Here is a 24,945-nt window from a genome sequence, read left to right on the forward strand (position 1 = left end):
TGCATGAATATCTTTCCTCTTCTGTTCCTCACCGCCAGCTTTGGTTAAAACGTATGCTTTAAAGCAGCATCATGCCACACTTATTTACTATGCACTCTGGCTGGGCAAGCGACAATGTGAATGGGACACATGGGTTGAAAGTGCTATAATGATGAATTATGTCTTATTTTCTCCTAAACATGGCACTCAAGGTAGCTCACAACAAGGCTAACTTAAGTGGCAATAAAACCATAAACATGGAAGGTTATTAGACAGCAATAATTTAAACAGATTATATTGTTAAAACACAACTTAATTAAAAGCAATGCATCAATATATCAATGCAAAAATATAATATCCACCTGATAAAATCCACTGTTTCCTCAGTAAGCAAGCACCTGCTTGGATGCCAATATCTATGCCTACCATCAGAAGGGAGATCTACAGTAGAGGACCAACCACTAAGACAACTCTTTTTAACATGCCTCTAAGGGTGACGGAACAGGACAAAGGGCCTCCCACAAAGATAAGTGTTAATAATTTCTCTGTATTTGAGAAACTAGCTTATAGATAACAATTCACTTGCTTACCATCGCACTGAAAGACTTAGGCAGAGAACCTTTCGTACAGTCTGGTTAAGTATGTGAAGGCAAACAAATTGCAGGCTAGCAACTTAGAATCATAATTTACAAAGTTGGCATTTCCTATTAATTTCCACATTTTCCATAGATGATATGCATGAAGGGGCCTAAACACCCTAAAGGAATAGGATCCCACTTGATTTTGGAAACAAAGCAAGGTCAGACTTGGTTAGTACTTGGATGAGAGACCACCAATTATACCAGGAGCTGTAGGCTAAATTTTAGAGGAAGGAACCAACAAAATCATCTTGGAGTATCAGTTGTTTGAATAAAACCATATAAAATTCATAAGCCGACTTGAAGATGATGTATACATACGCATGCATGCGTGAAGGGAAATATGCTGCAATGTGCAAACCTCTTATCCCACTGGTTCTCAACGTTCTACAACAGTGGTTCCCAACCTGTGGGTCCCCAGGTGTTTTGGCCTATAACTCCCAGAAATCCCAGCCAGTTGACCAGCTGTTAGGATTTCTGAGAGTTGAAGGCCAAAACATCTGGGGACCCCAGATTGAGAACCACCGTCGTACCATCTCACCCAGTTTCAAAATTTAAATCAAATAATATCCATTACTCAGATAAATTTTCTTTCTGCTACTATGGGACTCTTTTGGTCTGATAGGATAGTTTTGGGGAAATCCTAAGCCAGCCATGTAGGCTGGCTTAGATGAATAGTAGGAGTGGCAGGAAATATTTATTTTGTACTTTGTATTACTGATGAACCAACAGGCATTAGATATTGTGAAATATTGCATGCAAACTGAATACAATGAGTTTTTAGCTGCCTAGCCAAATTTACTGCAGATGCAACTGTTTTGTTCACGCCTCTTCTCTGATTAATTTACTTTTGACACATGTGAAGACATTGGCTACAGTCCATTGAAGCTTATGGCAAATAAAAGTGTTTAGTCTTTAAGGTCCAAGAGTTTTTCTTGATTTTTTTAAATCCAACAGCTTAACACTATTCTTGTTCCAACAATATTATTCTTCTCTTTTTATACATATATTAATGGTGGAACATTATTTTTCTAGTCTTAATTTCTATTTTTAACATAAACTGAGGAAAATGCCAGTTGCTCTTTTGGTTCAAGTAACTGGACTTTCAATCATCAAAGAGAATCATAGCTCAGGTCTAGATTTTTGCCAAAAACTGTAACAAATTATTATTTGACTTATAAAATGGTAATATAAAAACCTGTCTGTTCAAGAGTTCAGGTCATCTCATGTGGTCTCAAATTCCAAAAACAGGAAAGTATAGTGAATGCCTTGTTAGGATATATTTCCATGCAATGTCGCAAGTTGTATTAACTTACCCATCATGCTAAGTTTTTCGGGCCAAGCCCAGATGGGGAGGATGAAATACTTGAGACCATCACCATATACCATGTTGTCCTATTTCTGTTATTATCTTCTAAAACAGTAGGTTTTTAAACCATAGTATCTGCTATCTTGGAACAACAGATTTTATATATCTGGGAGAGAAAATGCCAAGATTTTCCACTATCCCAAGACTATGCAGGTTATTATAGAAATCTATAAGGTAAAATAAAGGTAAAAGTTTCTCCTTGACATTAAGTCTAGTCATGTTTGACTCTGGGGGTTGGTGCTCATCTCCATTTCTAAGCCGAAGAGCTGGCGTTGTCCATAGACACCTCCAAGATCATGTGGCCAGCATGACTGCATGGACAGCTGTTATCTTCCTGCTGAAGCAGTACCTATTGATCTACTCACATTTGCATGTTTTATAACTGTTAGGTTGGCAGAAGCTAGGGCTAACAGTGGAAGCTCACCCCACTCCCCGGATTCGAACAGCCAACCTTTTGGTCAATAAGTTCAGCAGCTCAGCGATTTAACCCACTGTGCCACTGGGGGCTCCATAAGAACCTCTGGTATTATTATAAAAGATTACACTACATTAAAAGCCAATCAGTAAAGGAAAGTTCTTACCTTTTAAAGACAAAAATGCTCTAATTATTTTTTGGAAACACATCTGTGAAGCTGAACAAAATTTGCTTGTGATCTTATTGTTTTGGGAACTTGCTCAACACTTCAACTTAAAGCAAACTTAATTTGACAGTCTCCTTTTTCATTTTCCTTGAATTCTTTAGTTCTGTTCTCAAAGACATTAATGAAACAACTTGAAAAAATATAGCTCAAAGTATAATAATTAAAATCGAAGCATAAGCTTGTTAACGTCTTTGAAAAACTGGAGACAGTAAAACGTACGTGTGGAACAAGTGTTCATAACAGTGAGTGTGGTAATAATAAAATTGTGCAACATGGGCATAAACCAGCATTCAGTCAGGAAAAATGTTAAAGTAGGGTTGTCTGGTAACACCAGTATCTGCTTAAGGAAGCAGTTAAGAGAAAGAGACTTAACCAAGTTCTTTTTACCATCCTGACTGCACAAAGGAACTTGCTGGACTGGTTTGACAGCAGTAAAGAGAAATCCCTTGAAAAATACATAGCAGCTACTCTTGATGTCTCTAGTATAGGCACGATTCAGAATATTATGACAAAAGAATGCCAGGTCATGGCTCAAGAAAAGCCAACTTTTGTTCTGCAGACACAAATAAAACACATTCATTGATATCTGTTCTATAGTTTTGCATGTCTCCGTTGAGTTTTGCAGAATGAAATACTTGGCTTTTAATGAAAAATACACAAAAGAAGGGGGCATGCATTTGAGATAACATGAATAGAGCCATAACTGCTCAGTACTCTATCTTTGACCAAACAAAGTTGCCACCTTCAACAGGTACTACCCACTTGCAGCATTCTTCTTTGGGAGACCTAGAAATCTTTTAGAAACTAATGAAAACGGTACCAAGCACATTTTCCTTTTGATAGTGCATACAGATAAGAATAACAAGCAGAACATACTAACATATCTGTTTCTGCTCTTTTCCTTCTTGTCTTCACATTAAGCTTTAGACCTGACCATTCCAAACATCTCATGTTGGTGATACGCTTTTTAGATATGCATCATTTTGCGACACAGTAATTTGGTTGTACTAGAAAACCAGAGGTTAAACCAAGCCCCTTATAAGAAATAGTGAAACATACATTAATTGTAAAAAAAATGTATGAGGACACAACATTTCCCATGAAAACCTTTCATCTAGATAAAGAAAAATGTAATGTTTGTTTGTGGGATTAACATAACTCAAAAACCACTGGACGAATTGACACCAAATTTGGACACAATGCACCTACCAGGCCAATGAGTGACCATCATTCATAAATAAAACACTGAAAAACACAGCAGAAGAGACACAAAAAGCCAAAAAATAAAAAAAATAAATTACAACACATGTGCAAACCCCCGCCCCACCACACACACACACACACACACACACACACACACACACACATATACTAGCCATCCCCTGCCACGCGTTTCTGTGGCCCAGTCTGCGTATATGTGTGTTGTGTGTGTATTTGTGTGTTTATATATTTGTGTATGTGTGTAAATGTGTGTTTGCATATATATATGTGGGGGGGGGGTGTGTGTGCATGCATTGTAATGAAATTTTTGGGTTTTTTTTTTTTTTTGCTTTTTAAGTCTATTCTGCTGGGTTTTTCAATGTTTTTATGAGTGATGGTCACTCGTTGGCCTGATAGGTATATTGTGTCCAAATTTTCGGTAAATTCGCCCAGTGGTTTTTGAATTATGTTAATCCCACAAATGAACATTACATATATAAACACACATATACACACACATATATATACACACACAAAACACATATACACAGACTGGGCCACAGCAACGCGTGGCAGATGACTGCTAGTTTATATTTAAATACATACAGTATATGATGTATTGCTTATTTCACATAGACTCCAAGATTTCTTGTTACATTTGTGTGTCACATCTACATACTGCAGCCGATACACAAAAGTGTTGCAACACACAGTTTGGAAAGCTCTGTTTTAGACTGTGCACTTTTAGGGACAGGGAGCATGGAAAGTACTGAATACACCAAATGAACTAGATCAAGCATGCTCTAGACAAAACAATGGCTACTTATAGTTCTGACTGATGTAACAAGTCTTGTAATATGAAATCATACTACCATATATACTACATTAGGAGTGCACAAAAAGTTTCATGGCTATCACATCATTTCTCACAATTTTCAAATACATGAACGCAAAACATGATGCATCATGCTAAAAAAAAGCCCTCGAAATACAAATCAAGACATCTTTTATTCAAATTGTCCCGTTTCATGTACTCAATGTCAGTTCTTAGGCAGGTTTGGTGCAACTGTCACTTAAGAGGGTTGGGAAAGACCCAGGTCAAATTCCTGTGTGACTATGAAGGCCAAAGGGAATCTTGGGCCTATTACTCTCTCTCAAGTCAACTTTTTTTTCTATGGGACAACTATCAGGTTAATATACACCAGGAGTCAGTGTGACACAGTGGTTTGAATCCCTATTCAGACATGGAAGTCCATGCGATGGTCTTGAACAAGTCACACTCCGTCGGCCCTAGAAGACAATGGCAAACCACCTCTGAATGAATCTCACCATGAAAATTCTACTTTGGTTGCAGTCTACTTGATACATTGGAGTCTACAAAACCAAATAGCTGCTTTTACCAGGAGAAAAGGACATCTGGTCAGGGGATCCACCTATCCATCCCTTACATCATGCATCTGGAACATGTATCCAGGCAAAGTAAAACATCCTTTGTATTTTGACATGTTTTAAAAGTGGTTAAGTAGTGCTATTGCATCATCATTTTGTTTTACTATATGGAATCATTTTAACTTTAGTGGCTTATATAGTGCTTGAAGGGCTTGTAGCAGAATTACAATTAAGTTCTTTCAACTTTTAATGACTAACCACTGTGTGTTTGCTTCCTCTTCTCTGTACAAAAGGAACAGCCTCTCTCATTTCACAAGAGGCAGTCTTTTTGAGCACTTCTGTGTGGAGTTAAGACGAGTGAAGATTCCCAACCAAGTCATGACCATATAATATTCTCCTACCTCAATGGTCTACCAATACAAGAAGAGGGTTTCCTAGACTACAGTGCAATAAAGCAGCCACTATAAAGATTAATAACTGCTGCCAATAAGATACTAATTGAAATATGAAATTATCAAAACACTCAAATTAAGGCAAGGCATAGGGAGGATTGAAAGAAGAATACAATTTCACTATTAAGCTCCCAGAATTAGGCAAGGTATCTCAAGAGTTTTAAGGAATAGGGCAAGAAATGGGACATATTCCAGTTTAGTCCTACAACAAAGGGGTATTCAAATACTGCCTGCAGTAAGGACTGAACATTAGATTTTGATGATCACAACCATTACTTTTACATAAAATGCTCAGCTCTACCAAAAATATATGGCAAAGGCTAGAATGGTGAAGGTTTTTGCAATAGAAGATACAGGACAGTTTTCCAGCAGGAAAATCTTTCCAACACAATTTTCCTTCCTACAGACATTCTGTAAACATTCTGTGTCCAGAGGAGGGCGACTAAAATGATCAAGTGTCTGGAGAACAAGCCCTATGAGGAGTAACTTAAAGAAGCTGGGTATGTTTAGCGTGTAAAAGAGAAGGCTGAGAGGAGACATGATGACCATGTATAAATATGTGAGGGGAAGTCATAAGGAGAAGGGAGCAAGCTTGTTTTTTGCTGCCCTGGAGACTAGGACGCGGAACAATTGTCTCAAACTACAGAAAAGTAAATTCCACATGAACATTAGGAAGAACTTCCTAACTGTGAGAGCCATTCAGCAGTGGAACTCTCTGCCCTGGGGTGTGGTGGAGGCTCCTTCTTTTGATGCTTTTAAACAGAGGATGGCCATCTGTTTGGGGTGCTTTGAATGTGATTTTCCTGCTTCTTGGTAGGGGACTGGACTGGATGGTCGATGAGGTTTCTTCCAACTCTATGATTCTATGACAGTGGTTCTCAACCTAGGATCCCCAGATGTTTTTAGCCTTCAACTCCCAGAAATCCTAACAGCTGGTAAACTAGCTGGGATTTCTGGGAGTTGTAGGCCAAAAATATCTGGGGACCTCAGGTTGAGAACCACTGCTCTATGAGAACAGATCTTAAATAATAACGCACAGTTCAAGCAGAACTGTTCAGGTTCTTGGGTCTCATCACTCTACTAGACAAACAATACAACCCAAAACTTTGGGAAATTACTTAGTATTCCAAAGAATAACAATATGCATAGCTGTGGTTGTATAACACAAGTGAGGAATGGAAGCGATAGGCAACTTCTTAGGGAGATTTGTTCAATATCATTGATTATATCACCAAATAACCACTCTTAAGCTCCTAAGGCTATGTTAAAATTGAGTAGACCAGGCTTATAATCTAAGCTCCTACTTCCCAAATTATTTTCATTAGACCTTTTGACATTTTCCTATTTATATGGATCACTTAAATTTTTGAATTTGCTTTACAAATCATACACAACATATATAATATTTTACTATCCTTTAAAAAAAATCAAGCACTGGAAACTAAAACCAGTAATATATTCCAAAGGCGAGTTTTCAGTCAAACAACTAAGCAACCCTTTCAAGTTGTACATTTTAAGGGAAATTTTGATAAGTGGCAGTAGTAATGTTAGCTTGCTTGTAGCTCAAGTCAAAAGAGAGCCAGTCATTGAGGGAGAGGATTAAGAGTTTATCCACTGATCCGCAAACATTTGACAAAACAACTGGATGTAGCTTGTGGTCCATTATCTGAGAACTCTCTTTCCTAGTCTAATTTGTAACAACCGGCACAGTATTCTAAAAAATAAAGTCTATCCTATAAGTTACATATATGCTAAATTTTACAAGACTTCAGATGATCTTGCACCAAAACTTCAGAAATCAGCAGTAACCACCAATTCGTTTAGCCTAATTGAAATCTATCATGATTCAGGATCATCAAGAAGCACAAAGAAAAAAGTTGGCACAGACTTTAATAAGAACAGCAAATAAAGAAAAACCTACCAATGTCAATTTATTTTTAGGTATAGAATCTAAACAGCCAAGCCACATTAAGAGTTACCTTTTGTCCTACAAGGTTGTTTGTTATGAAATGGAAGTTTCCTAACACTCAGATCTTAAATCCCACTTATTATGCATTCCCCATTTCTAACGGTGAGAATTCTTCACCTCTGTTTGATTAGCATCAGAGCAGCCTCCCATTTGGTTCTGAAATGTTACAAACATCTGAATCTTTTCACATAGCAATTCATATTTCATTATGCATGGTTAAAAACACCTAAACTTTCCTTTTTAAGTATACTTTAAGAGATATTATAAACATATTATATTCTACCACTAACAATACTTGCTGACTCTATCAGAACAGGATTCATAAGAGAGAAGCAAGTTACTTAACCTAATGTGGTTATATTTTTTCTCTTAGGTCCAAAATATCCTAAAGGCACCAGATCCCATTTGACCTTGGAGTCTAAGCAATGCCAGCCCTAGTTAGCACTTGGATGGGAGACTATCAATGAATGCCAGGTGCTGTAAGTTATATTTTTGAAGGAACTGGTAGAACCACCTCCAATTATTTCTTGCTTTAGAAAACCCTATGAAATTCATGGGGTCGCCATATGTCGACAGTGACCTGAATATATATACACATGTTATTTACTTCCAGTAGCAAGGAGTAGTGGTTGTGAGATTTTCTGTCTCAAGTGCCAGAAAAACCTTCAGCAGGCTTGGTTAATATGCATCTTGATGTCAAGAGGTTCCTCCCATTTCCTCTTTTGCCCAAAGAAGTGAAATGTTTCAGGAAAGCCCAACACCAGATGAAAGAGATGCATCACTTTCACACAAAATATCTAATTTTTGAAGTGTTGGCTTAGCAATGGGATAAGAACCCAGCTTATGAGGTTGGATGCAGAAGGACATTTAAGGAAAGAACTAGAATTCTCTCTCCTACCTGCAAGTTGTCAATCACTATCTCCCATTTTGTTCTAAATTTCCCTGCGTTCTGGAACAATTGGTGAAATAGGGAAGTGGAAACTAACACTCTGCCCCTTCCTCCAGCATGAGAAGAACATATAAAAAGTCCAACTTATTATCTATATCTGAAATTTGTGGTCTACACACTAACTTAGGTGGTCTACACACTAAAAAAATCCCATGGCATTTTTTTCTTTTCTTGGAGACCTTCAGGAGAAGCAGTTTTGTACTAAAACTTCAAGGATGGTCATAGACAACTAAAAGTAAACCTTCTGCAATTGCCTGATACTAGTCTGCAGACCACTGGAAGCTTCTCACTCATACTTACATCAAAGAGCAGACTTTGCCTCATCCCAATGGCATTCATGTGCACATTTTTAGAATAATCAAAAGTTGGGACGGATGGACAATAATCCAATTTTAAAGTTGTGTTCTTTGGAAAGCATGGTAAATTTAAAAAATCTGCCTCTCCATTAAATAGTAAATGGAAGAAAAAATAAAGCCTGAGTTGATTTTTCTTGGAAACCCATCTAGGAGACCCATCAGTAGACTATAAATCAAGAGGCTATACCATTTTGATAGTTTACATATGAGCATTAGAGCTAATTTGTTTTCACACTAGAAAACCAGGATTGAGAAATGTATGTAGTGCTTACAGCTTAATGAACTCACAAAGGAAATGCTTTTGTTTATAAAAATAGCATCTTCCTCCCTATAATCTTGTAAGGATCTACTCCAGCTGGACCTACACTGTCCTATATCCCAGGATCTCATCCCAGGTTATTTGCTTATCCCAGATTATCTGGATGTGTAGACTCATTTAATCCAGTTCAAAGCAGATAATCTGGCATCAGATCCTGGGATATTTGGCAGTGTGAAGGGGCTTTAGAAAGGAGTTTATCTGAGTTACATTCAACGTATATCAAGTGAAGGAGATAGAAGATGGGATTGCTAAAGGAGATCAGTTTGGAAGCTTGGCTCTGTACATGCCCTCACATCCAAGCTAGGAGAAAACAATTGCCATAAGTTAAAATGTAGGCAAACAAAAAATATAGTAGTTATCCTGCATGCTGTGCAGATGCTATTACAATTCAGGAGCAGTAGATGGAATAAGCTGCCTTTCTCATTCACAATTTGGAGAATAATACTGACTAAATTGCTGTATCACAATGTGTTCTTGTGGCCATTTCTTTTACTTTGTTGGAACTCAAAACTGTTTAAAAGAAGACCGATGCTACCTGCTATGGCTATTTTTTATACTGACACAATTTGCAGGATTTTATTGTTTTTTGAAAACGTTTGCAACCCACCTTAGAACTGTAATATCTGTAAACTGTCTCAAGTCTCAGCTTTGGAGAAAAGACAAACCAATGCAACAGATATCCAGTGGAGTAAGATTTTTTTTTCAATAGAAACAAGAAACCCTGGAAATAGATACATTCTAGGGCAGTCTTTCATGTAAGACTAGGCCAAAAATACAGACTAGGGGCTAATATCCAATTCTTAGTCTGAACTACATAAATCAATCATATAGTAGAGCAGTGGTTCTCAACCTGTGGGTCCCCAGGTGTTTTGGCCTACACCTCTCAGAAATCCCAGCCAGTTTACCAGCTGGAAGTTGAAGGGCAAAACATCTGGGGACCCACAGCTTGAGAACCACTGCAGTAGAGTATTGACATACTAAGGTCCCACTGATTCACACGGTCTACTCTACTTTGGAAAAACAAACAGATTTAGTTTTGAGGATGTGTATATTACTATGAACCTTCAAGTCAAATTTGACCTATGGTGACCCCATAGGGGATGGCTTGTCACTGTGCTCATTTTAGGCTGAGATAATGTAAAGTACCCAAGGCCATTAAGTTGGCTTCTATGGCTAAGCGGGGGATCAAAACTCTAGTCTCATAAGATCTAGTCCAATATTCAAACCATCACACCAATCTTTCTTAAAACAAGTAAGTTTAAATGATGCTTAAGCAAGTGAAATAGAGTTTTTATATGAAGGAGAACTAATTTAAAGAGGTTTTCCCTACTTTTGAATTAGAGGGACAAATAAGGCAATAATGCAGATTTCTTCATTTTGAGCACACCATCATTAAAGCATCTCTCAGTCCTAGTGACTCAATATTTAAGAACTTAGGAGTCAAGATTCAGAGACCACAGAAATAAAAAGTGCATTAGAACTACGAGCCTACGCTTTCTTAAATTAACTGGAAAATATTATATATTGACTCACATTTCCATAACTATACCAGACTATGACAGATCTGGAGCATCGGACAGCTACCCTAAAATGACCAAGATTACTAGAAACTATCAATGTAATATTTAACAGTGCTAAATCATTTCCGGAAGATCTACCAATTTATTATGCTCTTCTTTTACTACTTCAATGAGGGCATTCAGAATCTTAACATTTACACTGTAAAATAAACAAAGTTGGTGGTATTTCTACAAGAGTCACAGTTCAAGCTAGGACTAACAAATTAAACCACAGATCAAACAATTATCTAGTTAATTGAGACAAAAACAGCATGGAGTCTAAACTGAGGCAATTGCTTCAAGCTTCTATTGTTCTATGATTTAGATAAAATTGAATTGTGAAGTGAAGGAAAAACCATATGGAGGACCTTGGTTTTATGAGACCTAATTTTAATACATTGCTAGTTGTCTTACTATTTTTTTATAGGCAGGCATCTAAAATATCTCAAAGTATAATTTATAGTCAGCTCCTTCATCTATATTTAGAATTCTGTGCAGAAATGGAACTCCCATCTACCATGAACATGAGTATTTGCATTTAATCAACCAGTTCTACTAAAAAAAATGGGAGAATAGTTGTCTGTGTATATAGAATAGTCTATAATACTATAAATATTAATCCTGCCTGGCATCATCTAAGTTTTCTTTAGGGGTAAAGAAGAAGTGCACACAGTCTAAATATGGTAGACATATACATGACAAGTCAAAGCTATTTTTAGCTCAGCCTAAATGTTTTCATAGAAGAGCAGAGTAGCAGATCAGGGGCTCTCACGCACCTTTCCTACATGAGTTTCCCCTCTTAGCCATAGTATAGCATAATGTAGCACCATTGTTCATAACAAGGATGTACTTCTAACCATTGTTTGAAGCGTTTGCATATCCTGGTTGCGGGTGTTTCTGGGAGAATTGTGGTTTGTGACTGATAAATGCATGTGAGACAAATCACAGGGAAGTAACCACAGGGTGATTTCACATGTAACAGGAAGGGCCTTTAAAATACTATCTACCACTCATGGTTGAGAGGCAGAAAGTGTTATGACGCTACAAGTATACGATCTTAATCTCATGTTGGATTAAGCAACTGTTTTCATTGGTTGTTGCATCAGACTTGTGATACTGTATTTCACCAATATATACCACAGTTTTAGGGAAACTACTTTGTATGTTTCTGTCCTAATGGCTTTAAATGTTTTAATATTGTGTGCCCTGCTAGTTTTCTCTGTTTTGCCTAAGTTTCAATGTTTTTTTCAATATGTTCTAATTCTACTTCAAGATCTGTGTGACAGCCTATGATTGTAGGCAATATGTTTGAAGTCCACCATATCAGCTCAAAAACCAGATGCATAATGTTCTGCAGGTATTTACTTTATCCGGCTCAGAGAAGGAGGTTACTGCCACCTTCCTTCAGCTGAAGGAGTATAAGCAAACCAAACAAAACAAGATCTGGATATGCCATAAGTTCTTAGCCATTCAGCAAAACAAGATCTAACAGGATAACATTTCACCATCTAAACAGAGTAATTTTTCTTTATTTTTTGTGTGTGTAAGCTTGTAGTAAAGTTGTCCACAAAGGGGAGAGGGGAGGTCAACAATTAATACCACAATCATTTAGGTTGCTAAGAATCTCCTATTCATGCTGTAAAAGCCAGAACCAGACAGGCCACCTTCTTCGCTTGCATTGAAATAATGAGTTAGGCAAGTGCATACAGGACTGCATAGGATTACATTCTAGAAAGAACACAGCAGAACTTATTTTTCAATCAGCAAGCCCAGGCTTGGCCTAAATGTTATCATGTGCAACTTCCAGAATAGCATAGACAAGACTGGCATGCTGGGCAAAAGATTCTGTAGTCCAAAGATTTTTAAAAATCCAAATATGGAGGCACAAACCCAATGAGATTCAACAGTATCACAAGAAAATTTTAGTTTGCTGGGCTAGTTAGTCTTATTTTTATGTACACACCAAAAATGTTAATTGGTAATGCTCACAATAAGACATTGCAACAGCTTTTCCAACTGGGCTTTCTATATATTTGTTAGGGTCCTCAAAAGGCATTTTTGGACTACACTGCCATTAGAAGTTGTGCTACCATGGAGGCAACCAATACTGACATGCTTGATTTCACTTATATTGCAAGTTTTATCTTGTGGGTCAGCAAGAACCTTGTCTGGAACCCTCTGGGGAGTGGAAGAAAGGACAATTTTAATGTGTTGTCACAGCAACCAAAGGACAATTTTATTTTGTTTTCAGCTGTGATGATGACTCAAATGCACATATAAAAAGAGTGTGGTATGTGACAGCCATTCCCTCCCTGTGCTTCAAACAGCTTTGCCAATTCTGTTATAATCAAGAAAAGGCAATTTCAATAAATGGACAATGTTCTAGTAGATCAACTAACCAGAAAAGCAGTTTCCAGTCAAAACATCAACTGCATGTACTGAATGTGGGGCATGAATGCTATGATGGCAAAATCACTTAAAGGCTCCTGCTCATTGTGCATTTGTTATTATTGTTATTGTTGTTGTTGTTGTTGTTGTTATTATTAGCATCTGCTAGCTAGAGAGAAGAGCTGATAAGGGTATTTTATTTTCAGATATGAAACACAAAACCTTTTACAACTGGATAATACATTCAAAATGGGGTTTGCCCTAAGCAACAATTTCAAAATACATGGTATCAAAATATGATTCAAAGGACAACCAGGATTACCAGTTGCTGATACATGTGTTTAAAGTGATGAGTCTTATATAACATTCAAAACAAGGCTCCTCATGAAGATCTAGATAACTAGATTAGTGGAAATAAACTTGCCAATTATACTAAAGATTGTATCCAAGTAGGTTACTTGCACAGCAGAAAGTTTATTTTCATCAGTATTTTCATCTTTGTTCCATATATACCCCAACTTCTGCAACAAATGATGGGAGCTAGGATCTTGAAGAAACCTCTCCCCCCACTCTGCTGGCAGATGCCATCAACACATGCAATATAGGAGCCCCCAGTGATGCAATGGGTTAAACCTTTGTGACGGCAGGATTGAAGACTGACAGATTAGAGATTTGAATCTGGGGAGAGCACGGATGAGCTCCTTCTGTCAGCTCCAGTTCCCCATGCAGAGACATGAGAGAAGCCTCCCACAAGGATGGTAAAACATCAAAACATGCAGGCGTCACCTGGACAACGTCCTTGCAGACGGCCAATTCTTTCACACCAGAAGTGACTTGCAGTTTCTCAAGTCACTGCTGACACACACACACACACAAAAAAACAACCAAAAAGCCACCCACATGCAATGATAAATGGAAACAAGATTGTCCCTTATATACAAGAGTGCTGTTGTACTTAAGGCCCATGCTGGTGGGAGGGGATCAATGGGACAGGTTGTTGCGATGTAAAATCCGACCCATTTGAAAAGAGAATTCCCAAACTGAGGCCTTAACTTTGAAAAACATGGGGACCAGGATTTTAGAGAGTTGAAGAGTAGAGATCCGTGACTCAGTAAAAGGCATGCTAAAGATGCTGGAACAAAAGTCAATAACATTCATATTAATTTACATTCATTCCAGATGTTAACGGCTTAGATTTTGTCTCGTGATACTTATATTGTTCATCTGCATTTCGATAACAAACCAAATGTACATTTGTAACTTTGAGCTAAAAAACAAAGAAGAGACACAGAAGAAAATAATTCCTTTGTAAACACAAAGAAAAACACACGAAGAGTTCATTTAAGTACAGAAGCTGCAGACAACTATTTGACTGGAAGACAAGGCCTGGATTTGTTTAATGTGGTTTCAACAGTGGTATTACGCTGGTGGAGTTCTAACAAAACAACTAAGTCACAGAGCAGTGTTTCAAAGGGTGGGGAGCAGAGGACACAAAATAATGTAGGAAATATATCAAAAGGATTTCTAAAACATGACTAATGTTATAATCGTAAATATACTTAATTTAATAGTAAATTCTATTGAACTCAGTGATACTTTTCCATAAACATTAACAGGAAACACTGTTAGCTTTTCATTGATGCTTCAGGATTTTAAGATGATTCTTCAGAACACAGTGTCACAAATAATTGTTGACCTAGATGCCAGATACAAGACCAGATGGAGAGTCCAGCATCCTCCCATAATTTTAGTGGTAATGTTGTCGTAAGTGACCAAATTTCCAAGAACCGTAAATTTTATAGTTAGGCCACAAACATGTGTTTACATAAATTTACAATCTGAACTATAAATTGCAAGTTTCTAATGCACGTTAGTTGTAAAGCAATCAAGATAAGCTCTTCTGAAATATGGAACTAATGTGTGATGAAACCATTTCTTCCTTCAGATCATGCTTTTTGAATCATTCAACAATATGTGGTATGGATCTAAAGAATATGCTTTATATAAGGGTCCTGACCCACCATTCCACTCTTGTGTCTCAAGATATCCTTAGCAAATACCTAAACTTCTTTCAACAACATGAAGTTTTAAGATTACATATACTGAAATAGTCATTGTGCAGACTTTTTACAGGTCTTTTAACCTAATGGTATACAGCTACTGCTGAAGTAAAATACCAGTCTTGGTGGGTCAATTATCCTTCATTAGTGTAAGCAATATTTTCAGTTTGACTCTTTTTTTTCATAAGTTTTCACTAGGTAGTGAATCTTGTCTATACAGTATATTTCTAAGAAATTAATGTTTATGTTGTCACCACACACTAAATACACTAATAGCTCTGAAGAACCAGAAATATGACATCATTCTTTAAAAAAAAAACAAGAAAGAAAATGATTCCATGAATATAATGTCTCTATACTGGTTCTGATCTAGAGATTTTTGGTGTTGCTGTGTGCCTTCAAGCTGTTTCCAACATGGTGACACTAGGACAAACCTACCACACAGTTTTCTTGGTGGTGAGGTTTGTTCAGAGGAGATTTAGCTAAGAGAGTGTGACTTGCCCAAGATCAGCTAATGGGTTTCCATGGCTGAGTGCAAATTCAAACCCTGGTCTGAATTGGGGATAACACATCCAATTGTTACATTTACCTAAAGGAAGATATTATCTCGATCAAAGTAATTACATGAAAAGAAAAACAATAAAAAAATGCAGGGTTGCAAATGTAGAAACAAAAAAACAGCAACAAAGTACAAGTTCAGATCTACAATAGGAAGGTGTTCCAGATTTTTTTTAGAAGATCATGCATTGACAGAAAGAGCTACAATAATGGAGCCCCATCATCATAGGTACTACTGTTGATGGACTCTCAAATTGAACCTCTTAAACCAGATAGAACCCCAATTGAAGAGCTTCTAAGGCAGACTGAGGATTTGGAAAATGTAGTATTCTCCTGATTGCTATATACTTTGAGATGGGGAGCTGGAGCATCCTCCTGAAGGCCAACCAAAGCTATTTGTCTCAACACATGCTGCACCCAGTTGTCATTCCCCAGCACACCGATATCCAGTGCTGCTGAAACCTTTCAATTGGGAGAGTTGTCTGGTTTGAGAGGCAGTTTTTTGGAATTACAATCAGTTATTGTCAATTGAAAATTCAAGAGGTTATTAAATCCAATTTACAATATGTTGCAGGTATTGGACAGGATGCTAATTGTAATGTAATTCACCTAGAAAAATACAGGGCAGTACTGTGAACAGGTAACTGAAACTCATACATACAAAGAACTTGTGATATTTTAAAGACCACAAATGATTCATAGATTACATAAAAAGCAGGAAAGGAAAGGCAAAAAGAATGCAGCAGCACCTTTAAGATGAATTAGCTTTTATTTTTGCATGAGCTTTTGTGGCTATAACCCCCTTCTTCAAACTCAAAACATCTCCTTCTATGAACCAGAACAGGCACCAAGATCTCCCGGAGAAGCTCTTTTCTCAGTCCTACTTCTGTCTCAAGTGCAGTTGGTGGTGATGAAAGAGAGAGCCTTCTCGGTGGTGGCTCCCCAGCTTTGAAATGCCCTCCCATGGGAGATTAGGCTAGCCCCCACACTCCAAGCCTTCCATATACAACAGAAGACATGGCTTTTTAGACAAGCCTTTGACCACGTTTAGAAATTCAAGGACTTAAGAGATTTTTCACAGTGAACTTCATGAGAATGATATTAATCGCAGTTTGTTTTATATTCTGCAGCTATTGTTGCATTTTACTGATCTTGATCGGGGGGTGGGGGTTATGATGTTTACGTTGGTTGTTATTGCTTGTGTTATTGTCTTTGCACTTTTTGTATTTTGCATGTTTGCACCTTTGGGTGCTTTGTGAGCCACCCGAGTCCCTTCGGGAGATGGTGACATGGTATAAATAAAGATGATGATGATGATGATTATTATTATTATTATTATTATAGAATCTTAATAATTAATTTATTATCTCTCTGTACGGCATCCAAAGCAGGTCATGCAAAAATAAAATCTAGTTTTAAAGGCACTGCAACATTCCTTCTCTCTACTTTTCCTCCCTCTTTCCTTTTTGTGCAACAAAATACTAACTTGTTGGTGTGTTTTAACTATGCTGTAACCCACCTTGAGCCACAAGGAGAGGCAGGTAAGAAATAAAAAATAAAAATAAAATTGTTGTTTAAACACTAGGCTACTGTCCCTCTCAACAAAAACACAGAAGTTTATGACATCAAAATTGTTTTCACCCTTTGCAAATATATATATATTTACCCAGAAGTGTGCATGGCAGTTAACCATCATGGTCCTCTCAATCAGCTCATCAGGACATTCAAGAAGATGGTGGCCAGAAACGACTCCCGCGTTGTTAACCAGGACAGAGACTTCGCCAACCTCTTTGCGAACTTTTTCAGCAGTGGTGTATACGTTCTCCCTCTTGCTGACATCGCAAGTGTAGGTGTGAACTTGCAAGTTGTAGTGCGGTAGCACTTCCTCTTCACCATGGCCAGCTGCATATGTGAATCCGGAGAAGCAAACCGGAAAAGAACAAGTGTGTGTGAGAAAAATTTAATTACATATATATATCTATAAAGATACAGTGACAAGTCTTTTATTGTTATAATAAATGAATAAACAGAGACAAAATCCATTGCATACTAAATCATTAAGTTATTAACTCATTTTAGCTGATCTCCAGTGATACACACAGGCCTCTTTCATGTTGTACAGTTAAAGCACTTGGGCTGCACCCAAACTGCTTTGACACTGCTTTAATTGTCGTGGATTAATGCTGTGTAATCCTGAGAGTTGCAGTTTTACAAGGTCTTTAGCCTTCTCTATGAAATAATTTTGGACAACGTTTTAACTATTGATCTTGTTATGGTTTTATATTATATATTAATGTTTTTAAATGTTTTAATTGCTTTTATGGTGTATTATTGATTTTGTTATTGTTTTATATTGTATGTTAATGTTTTTATGGTGTTGTTAGGCATTGAATTGTTGCCTCTGTAAACTGCCTTGAGTTGCCTGCGGGCTGAAAAGGGCGGTATACAAATATAGTAAATATGGTACAAATCCCAGGATTCCAACTGCTATGGCAGTTAGTCAAACTGCATTAATTATATAGTGCAGATACACCCTTAGATACCACTTTTAACTGCAATGTTTGCATCCTATTGTATTCTGAGATTTATAGTTTAGTGATACATTTGAATTTTCTGGCAAGGAATTCTAAACACTCCATGAAACTTCATGAAAGTACTAACTCCTGGATTCCAAAAGACAGTCATGTCAGTTAGAATTGTATCAACATGGTTTAACTATATACTATGAAACATAAAATAAGAAAAAGAAGTCTGAGGTTGTTGGGGGGGGGGGGGGGTCCGAAACCAGCCTTTGCCATCCTATATGACTCCGAAGTCACATACTTTGCCCACCAAGAAGCAATCCCAAAACACAACTCATAATTCAATCCAGAAGTCATTCCAGTTGGAATATTAGAAATAGAGCTCAATGGAAATATGCTACCTGAGTCCATGACTATCTACTTAGAGAGAACTTACTGAGTTCATTGGTTTACATCCAAATATAAGTACCACCACAACTACTGTATTCTGGCTGGTTTGAAAAGTACACACATGATAAAGTATAATGCTAAAAACTGGTGTAGACACGTCTGACTAATGCTGTAATCTTATACTTGCTTACCTGGGAGTAAGCACCTTTGAATTCATGAGGACTAGGTATGTATCGTTCATTTTTATTAGAACAGATCAAATCAACGAGCCATCCTTTCTACTTGAATTACATTGCAGAACTCCTGCAATCTTCAGCCCAAATATCTGAACCACAGGCCCTTGGAAGTTTTCTCATTTTACCATCTGCAGGGCAATTACTATTTTTCTTCTTTTCCTTGAACTCTAATCTTTTACATGAAGCTTGGCAGAAGAAAGATTGGGATCTACTGCAGACCCTTGGTGATTTGCAATAGATTTCAAATGGCAATGTTTGCTTATTCTAAAGTAAAACAAACCCCTCCAATCGGAAGTAACACACTGTTTAAATCTGAATGATACATCAAGCCCTCATAATTTCTTGAGTCAAATTGGTGGATCTAGGGGTACCTCTAGTGGGGAGCCTCTATTGCAGTGTTTCTCAACCTTCCTAATGCTGTGACCCCTTAATACAGTTCCTAATGTTGTGGTTCTAGCCATAAAATTATTTTGTTGCTCCTTCAAAACTGTAATTTTGCTATTGTTCTTAATCATAATGTTAATATCTGATATGCAGGATGTATTTTCATTCACTGGACAACATTTGGCACAAATACCCAACACACTCAAATTTGAATACTGGTGGGGTTGGGGGGGGGGGATTGATTTTGTCATTTGGGACTTGTAGTTGCTAGGATTTATAGTTCACCTACAGTCAAAGAGCATTCTGAACTCCACCAACAATGGAATTTAACCAAACCTGGCATACAGAACTCCTGTGACCAACAGAAAAGTACTGGAAGGGTTTGGTGGGTGTTAACTTTGAGTTTTGGAGTTATAGTTCATCTACATTCAGACAGCACTGTGGACTCAAAAATGATGGATCTGGACCAAACTTGGCACAAATACTCAATATGCCTAAACGTGAACACTGGTGGATTTGGGGGGAAACAGACCTTGACATTTGGGAGTTGTAGTTGCTGGGATTTATAGTTCACTACAATGAAAGAGCACTCGGAGCCCCAGCAATGAAAGTATTGAGCCAAACTTCCCACACAGATGCCCGATGACTAACAGAAAAGACTGTGTTTTCTGTATTGTCGAAGGCTTTCATGGCCAGAATCACTGGGTTGTTGTAGTTTTTTTCGGGCTATATGGCCATGTTCTAAAGGCATTTTTCTCCTGATGTTTCACCTGCATCTATGGCAACAGACCAACAGACTCACTACCTCTGAGGATGCTTGCCATAGATGCAGGCGAAACATCAGTAGAAAATGCCTTTAGAACTTGCCCATATAGCCTGAAAAAACCTACAACAACCCACTGTGTTTTCTGATGGTCCTTGGCAGGCCCTCTGACACCCCCCCATGACCCCCCCAGAGGTCCTTATGTTGCACTATTGGATCCTGTTTGTTCATGAAATGGCCACTCTGAATCCATTTGCCTGGATTTAACAGAGAAGTGCTGCAATCCTTCTCTAAACAATTAAATATTTCCAGGGGCTCTTTGCCACCTCTGCGTAATTGACTGTACTGGAATAAATTATTCTCATTCTTATATTCTGATCAGAATACAAAGTAATCCAAGCAAACAGAGATAAAGCGTATGGTTTTAGTAAGCCTTTGGTCAATTCCTGCCACCCATACCTTGCTTACCACAACCTGACTTACTTCAATTTCTCAGACTGCTCTGTTAGCTTAGCTCATACTAAGCTCCAAATGCATTTAACAATGTTAAGCTCATCCCAACCAAAAACACTGAAACAGGTTTTGCATGGCATTTGTTTGAATCTGAGATGGCAGGAACAATGTATATTTCTGCCTTAACAAAGAATAATCACATCCCTTCGAAACTTGTTGGGCAGTGAAAATGGAGAAAATAAACTCCTTTAAAACACCCCCATGAAGGACCTAGGTAGCTCTCCTACAAAGACACTCCCATCCTCTTGAAGCAGGACTGATACCGAATGTTAATCTAGGGAGAAGTTTGCCAAGATGCAGCAGGAAGCGGCTGTTCAAGAGCCTGATCCCACAATGAGGCAATTAGTTTCGGGCTATCGCTATTACAGCTTGAGTCTCCCTTATCCAAAATACGTGGGACCAGAAGCATTTTGGATTTGGGAATACTTATAATTTGCACACAGACAGACATAGAGAGATATCTTGGAGATGGGAGCCCAGGATTCATATGCACTTTACACATAGCTGGAAGGTTACTTCACACACAAGATTTTGGATAATTTTATGCATGAAACAAAGTGAATTGAACTATCTGAGAGCAAAAGCATCACAGTCTCAGCCAGCCATGTGAACAATTCTGGAGTGCAAGCAGTCCCTGAGTTACAAAAATCCAACTTACAAATGACTTCTAGTTAAGAACAGGGATTCAAGAACAGGAAGTAAGAGAAATCTTCCCCTAGGAAGGGAAATTAACTCCTGGAAGAGTTACCATGGGGGGAAGATGCCTCCACTGAAGCTTTCTTACCAATTACTGCTGAAGCTTTCTTACCAATTACTGCTTCCACCACAAGCCAAATTTTTCAAAATCCAAATCTCATAGGGACAGAAAGTGAGCACAGACAGCAAAGCAAACAATTCCCTATGCTGTCATGTGTTCTCTCTCTGTGTGTATAAGGTAAAGGTTTCCCCTTGACATTAAGTCTAGTCATGTCCGACTCTGGGGGTGGTGCTCATCTCCATTTCTAAGTGAAAGAACTGGACAGAGCCGACATTGTCCATAGACACCTCCAAGGTCATGTGGCTGGCATAACTGCATGGAGTGCCCTTACCTTCCTGCCAAAGCAGTACCTAATGATCTACTCACTTTTGCATGTTTTTGAACTGCTGGGTTGGCAGAAGCTGAGGCTAACAGCGGGAGCTCACCCCACTCCCCGGATTGGAACCACCAACCTTTCTTTCTTTATTTTATTTATTTACTGTATTTGTATATTGCCTTTCTCAGCCCGCAGGCGACTCACGGCAGTTTATAGGGCACTACAATACCATAAATACATAAAAACATAAAACATAACAGATAATTAATGCTATAACAAAAATCAATTAAAGCATAAATCCATAGTTTTAGTCAGCAATTTCAGCAGCTCAGCACTTTAACCCACTGCTCCACCAGGGTCTCCATACATATTATATACGTGTGTGTGTGTGTGTGTGTGTGTGTGTGTGTGTATATATATATATATATATATATATGGCTGAAGTTACACATAAAAATGTACCTGTTCCAACTTTCATATGAATTCAGCTTAAGAACAAACCTACAGAACCTCTCTTGTTCTTAACCTAGGGACTGCCTGTACTTTGGCATTCTGGATAAGGGATGCTCTACGTAAGGCCTCTTCCACACAGCTGAATAAAATCCCCCATTTTCTGAACTGGAATATATGGAAGTGTGGACTCAGATAACCCAGTTCAAAGCAGATATTCTGGGTTAAATGGCTGTGTGGAAAGGCCCTTAGTCTCTAAAATATGCTTGGCTTGGACTTCCCTCCTGGCCTTTCAGTCACACACCTTGGGCGCATCTCTACTGTAGAACGAATGCAGCTTGGCAACACTTTAACTACCTGGGATTAATATTATGGAATGGTGAGAGCCGTAGCTTCACAAGTTCTTTTAACCTTCTCTATGAAAGAGCCCTGGTACCTTGCTGAACTACCATTTCTAGGCTTCCATCATAGTATTAAGCAGTTAAAAGTTCAATGGAGCTAATTTCAGGGAAAGAGGTCCTATATTTACATAAGGAAAGAACTATTGGGCTGTGGAAGATGCTGCCTTGGGTGTGTAGTGGGGGTGTCATATAGACCAGGCATGGGCAAACTTGGGGCTCCAGGTGCTTTGAACTTCAACTCCCACCATTCCTAACACCTCAGGCCCCTTCCTTTTCCCCCTCAGCCGCTTAAGCTGAAAAGGAAGGGGCCTGAGGCTGGGAGGTGGGAGTTGAAGTCCAAAACACCTGGAGAGACGGCCCAAGTTTGCCTATGCCTGGGCTGGGTGGACATCCGTCAGGGGTGCTTTGAGGGTTTGTGAGCGTTGGACTGGACTCTTCTGGGTGTGTTCCTTCTCCGGTGTAGATGCACCCAAATGTTGCAGTGGGTCCACCTTGATTAGTATTGAACGGCCTAGCAGTTTCAAGGTCTGGCTTCTTACTGCCTGGAGGGGGAATCTTTGTGGGGAGTGTGTGATCAGCTGGCCCTGATTGTTTCTTGTCTGGAATTCAACCTGTTTCTGAGTGTCGCCTTGCCGGCGTTCCTTCTCCCGTGTAGACGTGCCCTAATGTTGCAGTGGGGCCACCTTGATTAGTATTGAATGGCCTAGCAGTTTCAAGGTCTGCCTTCTTACTGCCTGGGGGAATCCTTTGTGGGGAGGTGTTTACTGGCCCTGATTGTTTCTTGTCTGGAATTCAACCTGTTTCTGAGTGTTGCCGGTGTTCCTTCTCTGGTGTAGACGTGCCCTAATGCTGCAGTGGGGCCACCTTGATTAGTATTGAAGGGCCTAGCAGTTTCAAGGTCTGGCTTCTTACTTCTTGGGGGAATCCTTTGTGGGGAGGTGTTTACTGGCCCTGATTGTTTCTTGTCTGGAATTCAACCTGCTTCTGAGTGTTGCCCTGTCCGCGTTCTTTCTCTGGTGTAGATGCGCCCAAATGTTGCAGTTGGGCCATCTTGATTAGTATTGAATGGCCTAGCAGTTTCAAGGTCTGGCTTCTTACTGCCTGGAGGGGGGATCCTTTGTGAGGAGTGTGTGATCAGCTGGCCCTGATTGTTTTTTTTACCTGGAATCTCCCCTGTTTTAGAGTGTTGTCCTACGGACTGTTAGGAAGTCCAAACCCCCTGGAAAAGGAGAGAGGAGGAGGAGTAGGAGGAGGAGAGGCTCCCTGGGGTGCGTACCTTTCCGGGCGGCGGCCAGGGCTTCCTCGGCGGCCTCCCGATAGATGGAGCGGACGAGTCCGGCGGTCTCCTCGTTGCCGGGCGCGTTGATGTCCCAGAGGACGAGGCGGGCGCGTCGGCGGGCGAACTCGAGGGCGAAGAGGCGGCCCAGCCCGCTCCCGGCGCCCGTGATGAGGCACACCTGCCCGGCCACGCTCTTCTCCCGCGGGCGGAGCAGCCACCTCCCGGCCGCCGCCACGAACGCCCACAGCACCTGGAAGGTCACCACGAAGAGCTCCAGCAGGATGTTCATGGCCGCGGGAGCCAGGACGACGCTCGCCCGAGCTGCTCTGGCCCCCAAAGGCAAGGGAGGAGGAGGAGGAGGAAGGCGGCTTCAGGCGGCGCCTCCCGGGAGCATAGTCCGGGCAAGACCTCCCCTGGCTCGCTCTCTCTTTCTGCCTCTTCCCCACTTTCTGAGCCCACCTGCCCGGGATTGAGTCCCGCTCCAATCTCCGCTCGCTCTGGAGCCAAGAGGGAAAGGCAAGGGCCGGCTGACACACAAGTTTCCCCAAGTTTTCTCCCTTCCCCGCGCCCTCCTTCCTTCCTTCCTTCCTTCCTTCCTTCCTTCCTTCCTTCCTTCCTTCCTTCCTTCCTTCCTTCCTTCCTTCCTTCCTTCCTTCCTTCTCTTTCCCTCTCGTCCGTCCCTTCAGCTGCGAAGCCTCTCTCCCTGGCCTGCCTCTACCTGTCCCCTCGGAGTGAGCATGTTCTCGGCGCGGCGTTGCGCCATTATATAGCCCCCGAGCAGCGAGGGAAGCGGGCCCCCCTCGGCGGCTGGAGGGCCGACCCACCCACTCTCGCACCCGGCCCCTCCTTCCCCGGGGCTTCCCAGCCTGGCCACGCCTCCCCCCGCCCACGCCCACGCCCACTCGCCCGCCTTTCCGCCTCTCTGTCGGGAACACGGGCAGCCCCGAGGCGGCCAAGTGCGTGTGCGTTATGGGGACGCGCGTCTATACTAGACCCTTCATGCCGCCACTTCTAACCGCTCTGGCTCAATGCTGTGGAAGCCTAGGAGTTGTAGCTTGCCGAGGGCGCCTTCTCTCCGCTTGCACCGCAGCTCCGGCCAAACTACAAC

General features: G+C 39.9%; 1 protein-coding gene across 1 annotated transcript in view; it reads right to left on the bottom strand.

Annotated features, from left to right (window-relative positions):
• The window catches only part of RDH10 (retinol dehydrogenase 10), a 37,473-nt gene extending 12,797 nt beyond the window's left edge, over window positions 1-24,676 (bottom strand). The window contains exons 1-2 of the mRNA XM_060775481.2: window positions 23,835-24,676; window positions 17,493-17,728 (exon numbers count right to left, since the gene is read on the bottom strand). Of these exons, the coding sequence (XP_060631464.1) occupies window positions 17,493-17,728; window positions 23,835-24,126 (528 nt within the window). The 5' untranslated portion in view covers window positions 24,127-24,676. The remainder of the gene's footprint in view (window positions 1-17,492; window positions 17,729-23,834) is intronic.
• Window positions 24,677-24,945: the final 269 nt, after the last annotated feature.

This window comes from Anolis sagrei, chromosome 4, assembly GCF_037176765.1.
Source record: "Anolis sagrei isolate rAnoSag1 chromosome 4, rAnoSag1.mat, whole genome shotgun sequence".
NCBI classification, from domain to species: Eukaryota; Metazoa; Chordata; class Lepidosauria; order Squamata; family Dactyloidae; genus Anolis; species Anolis sagrei.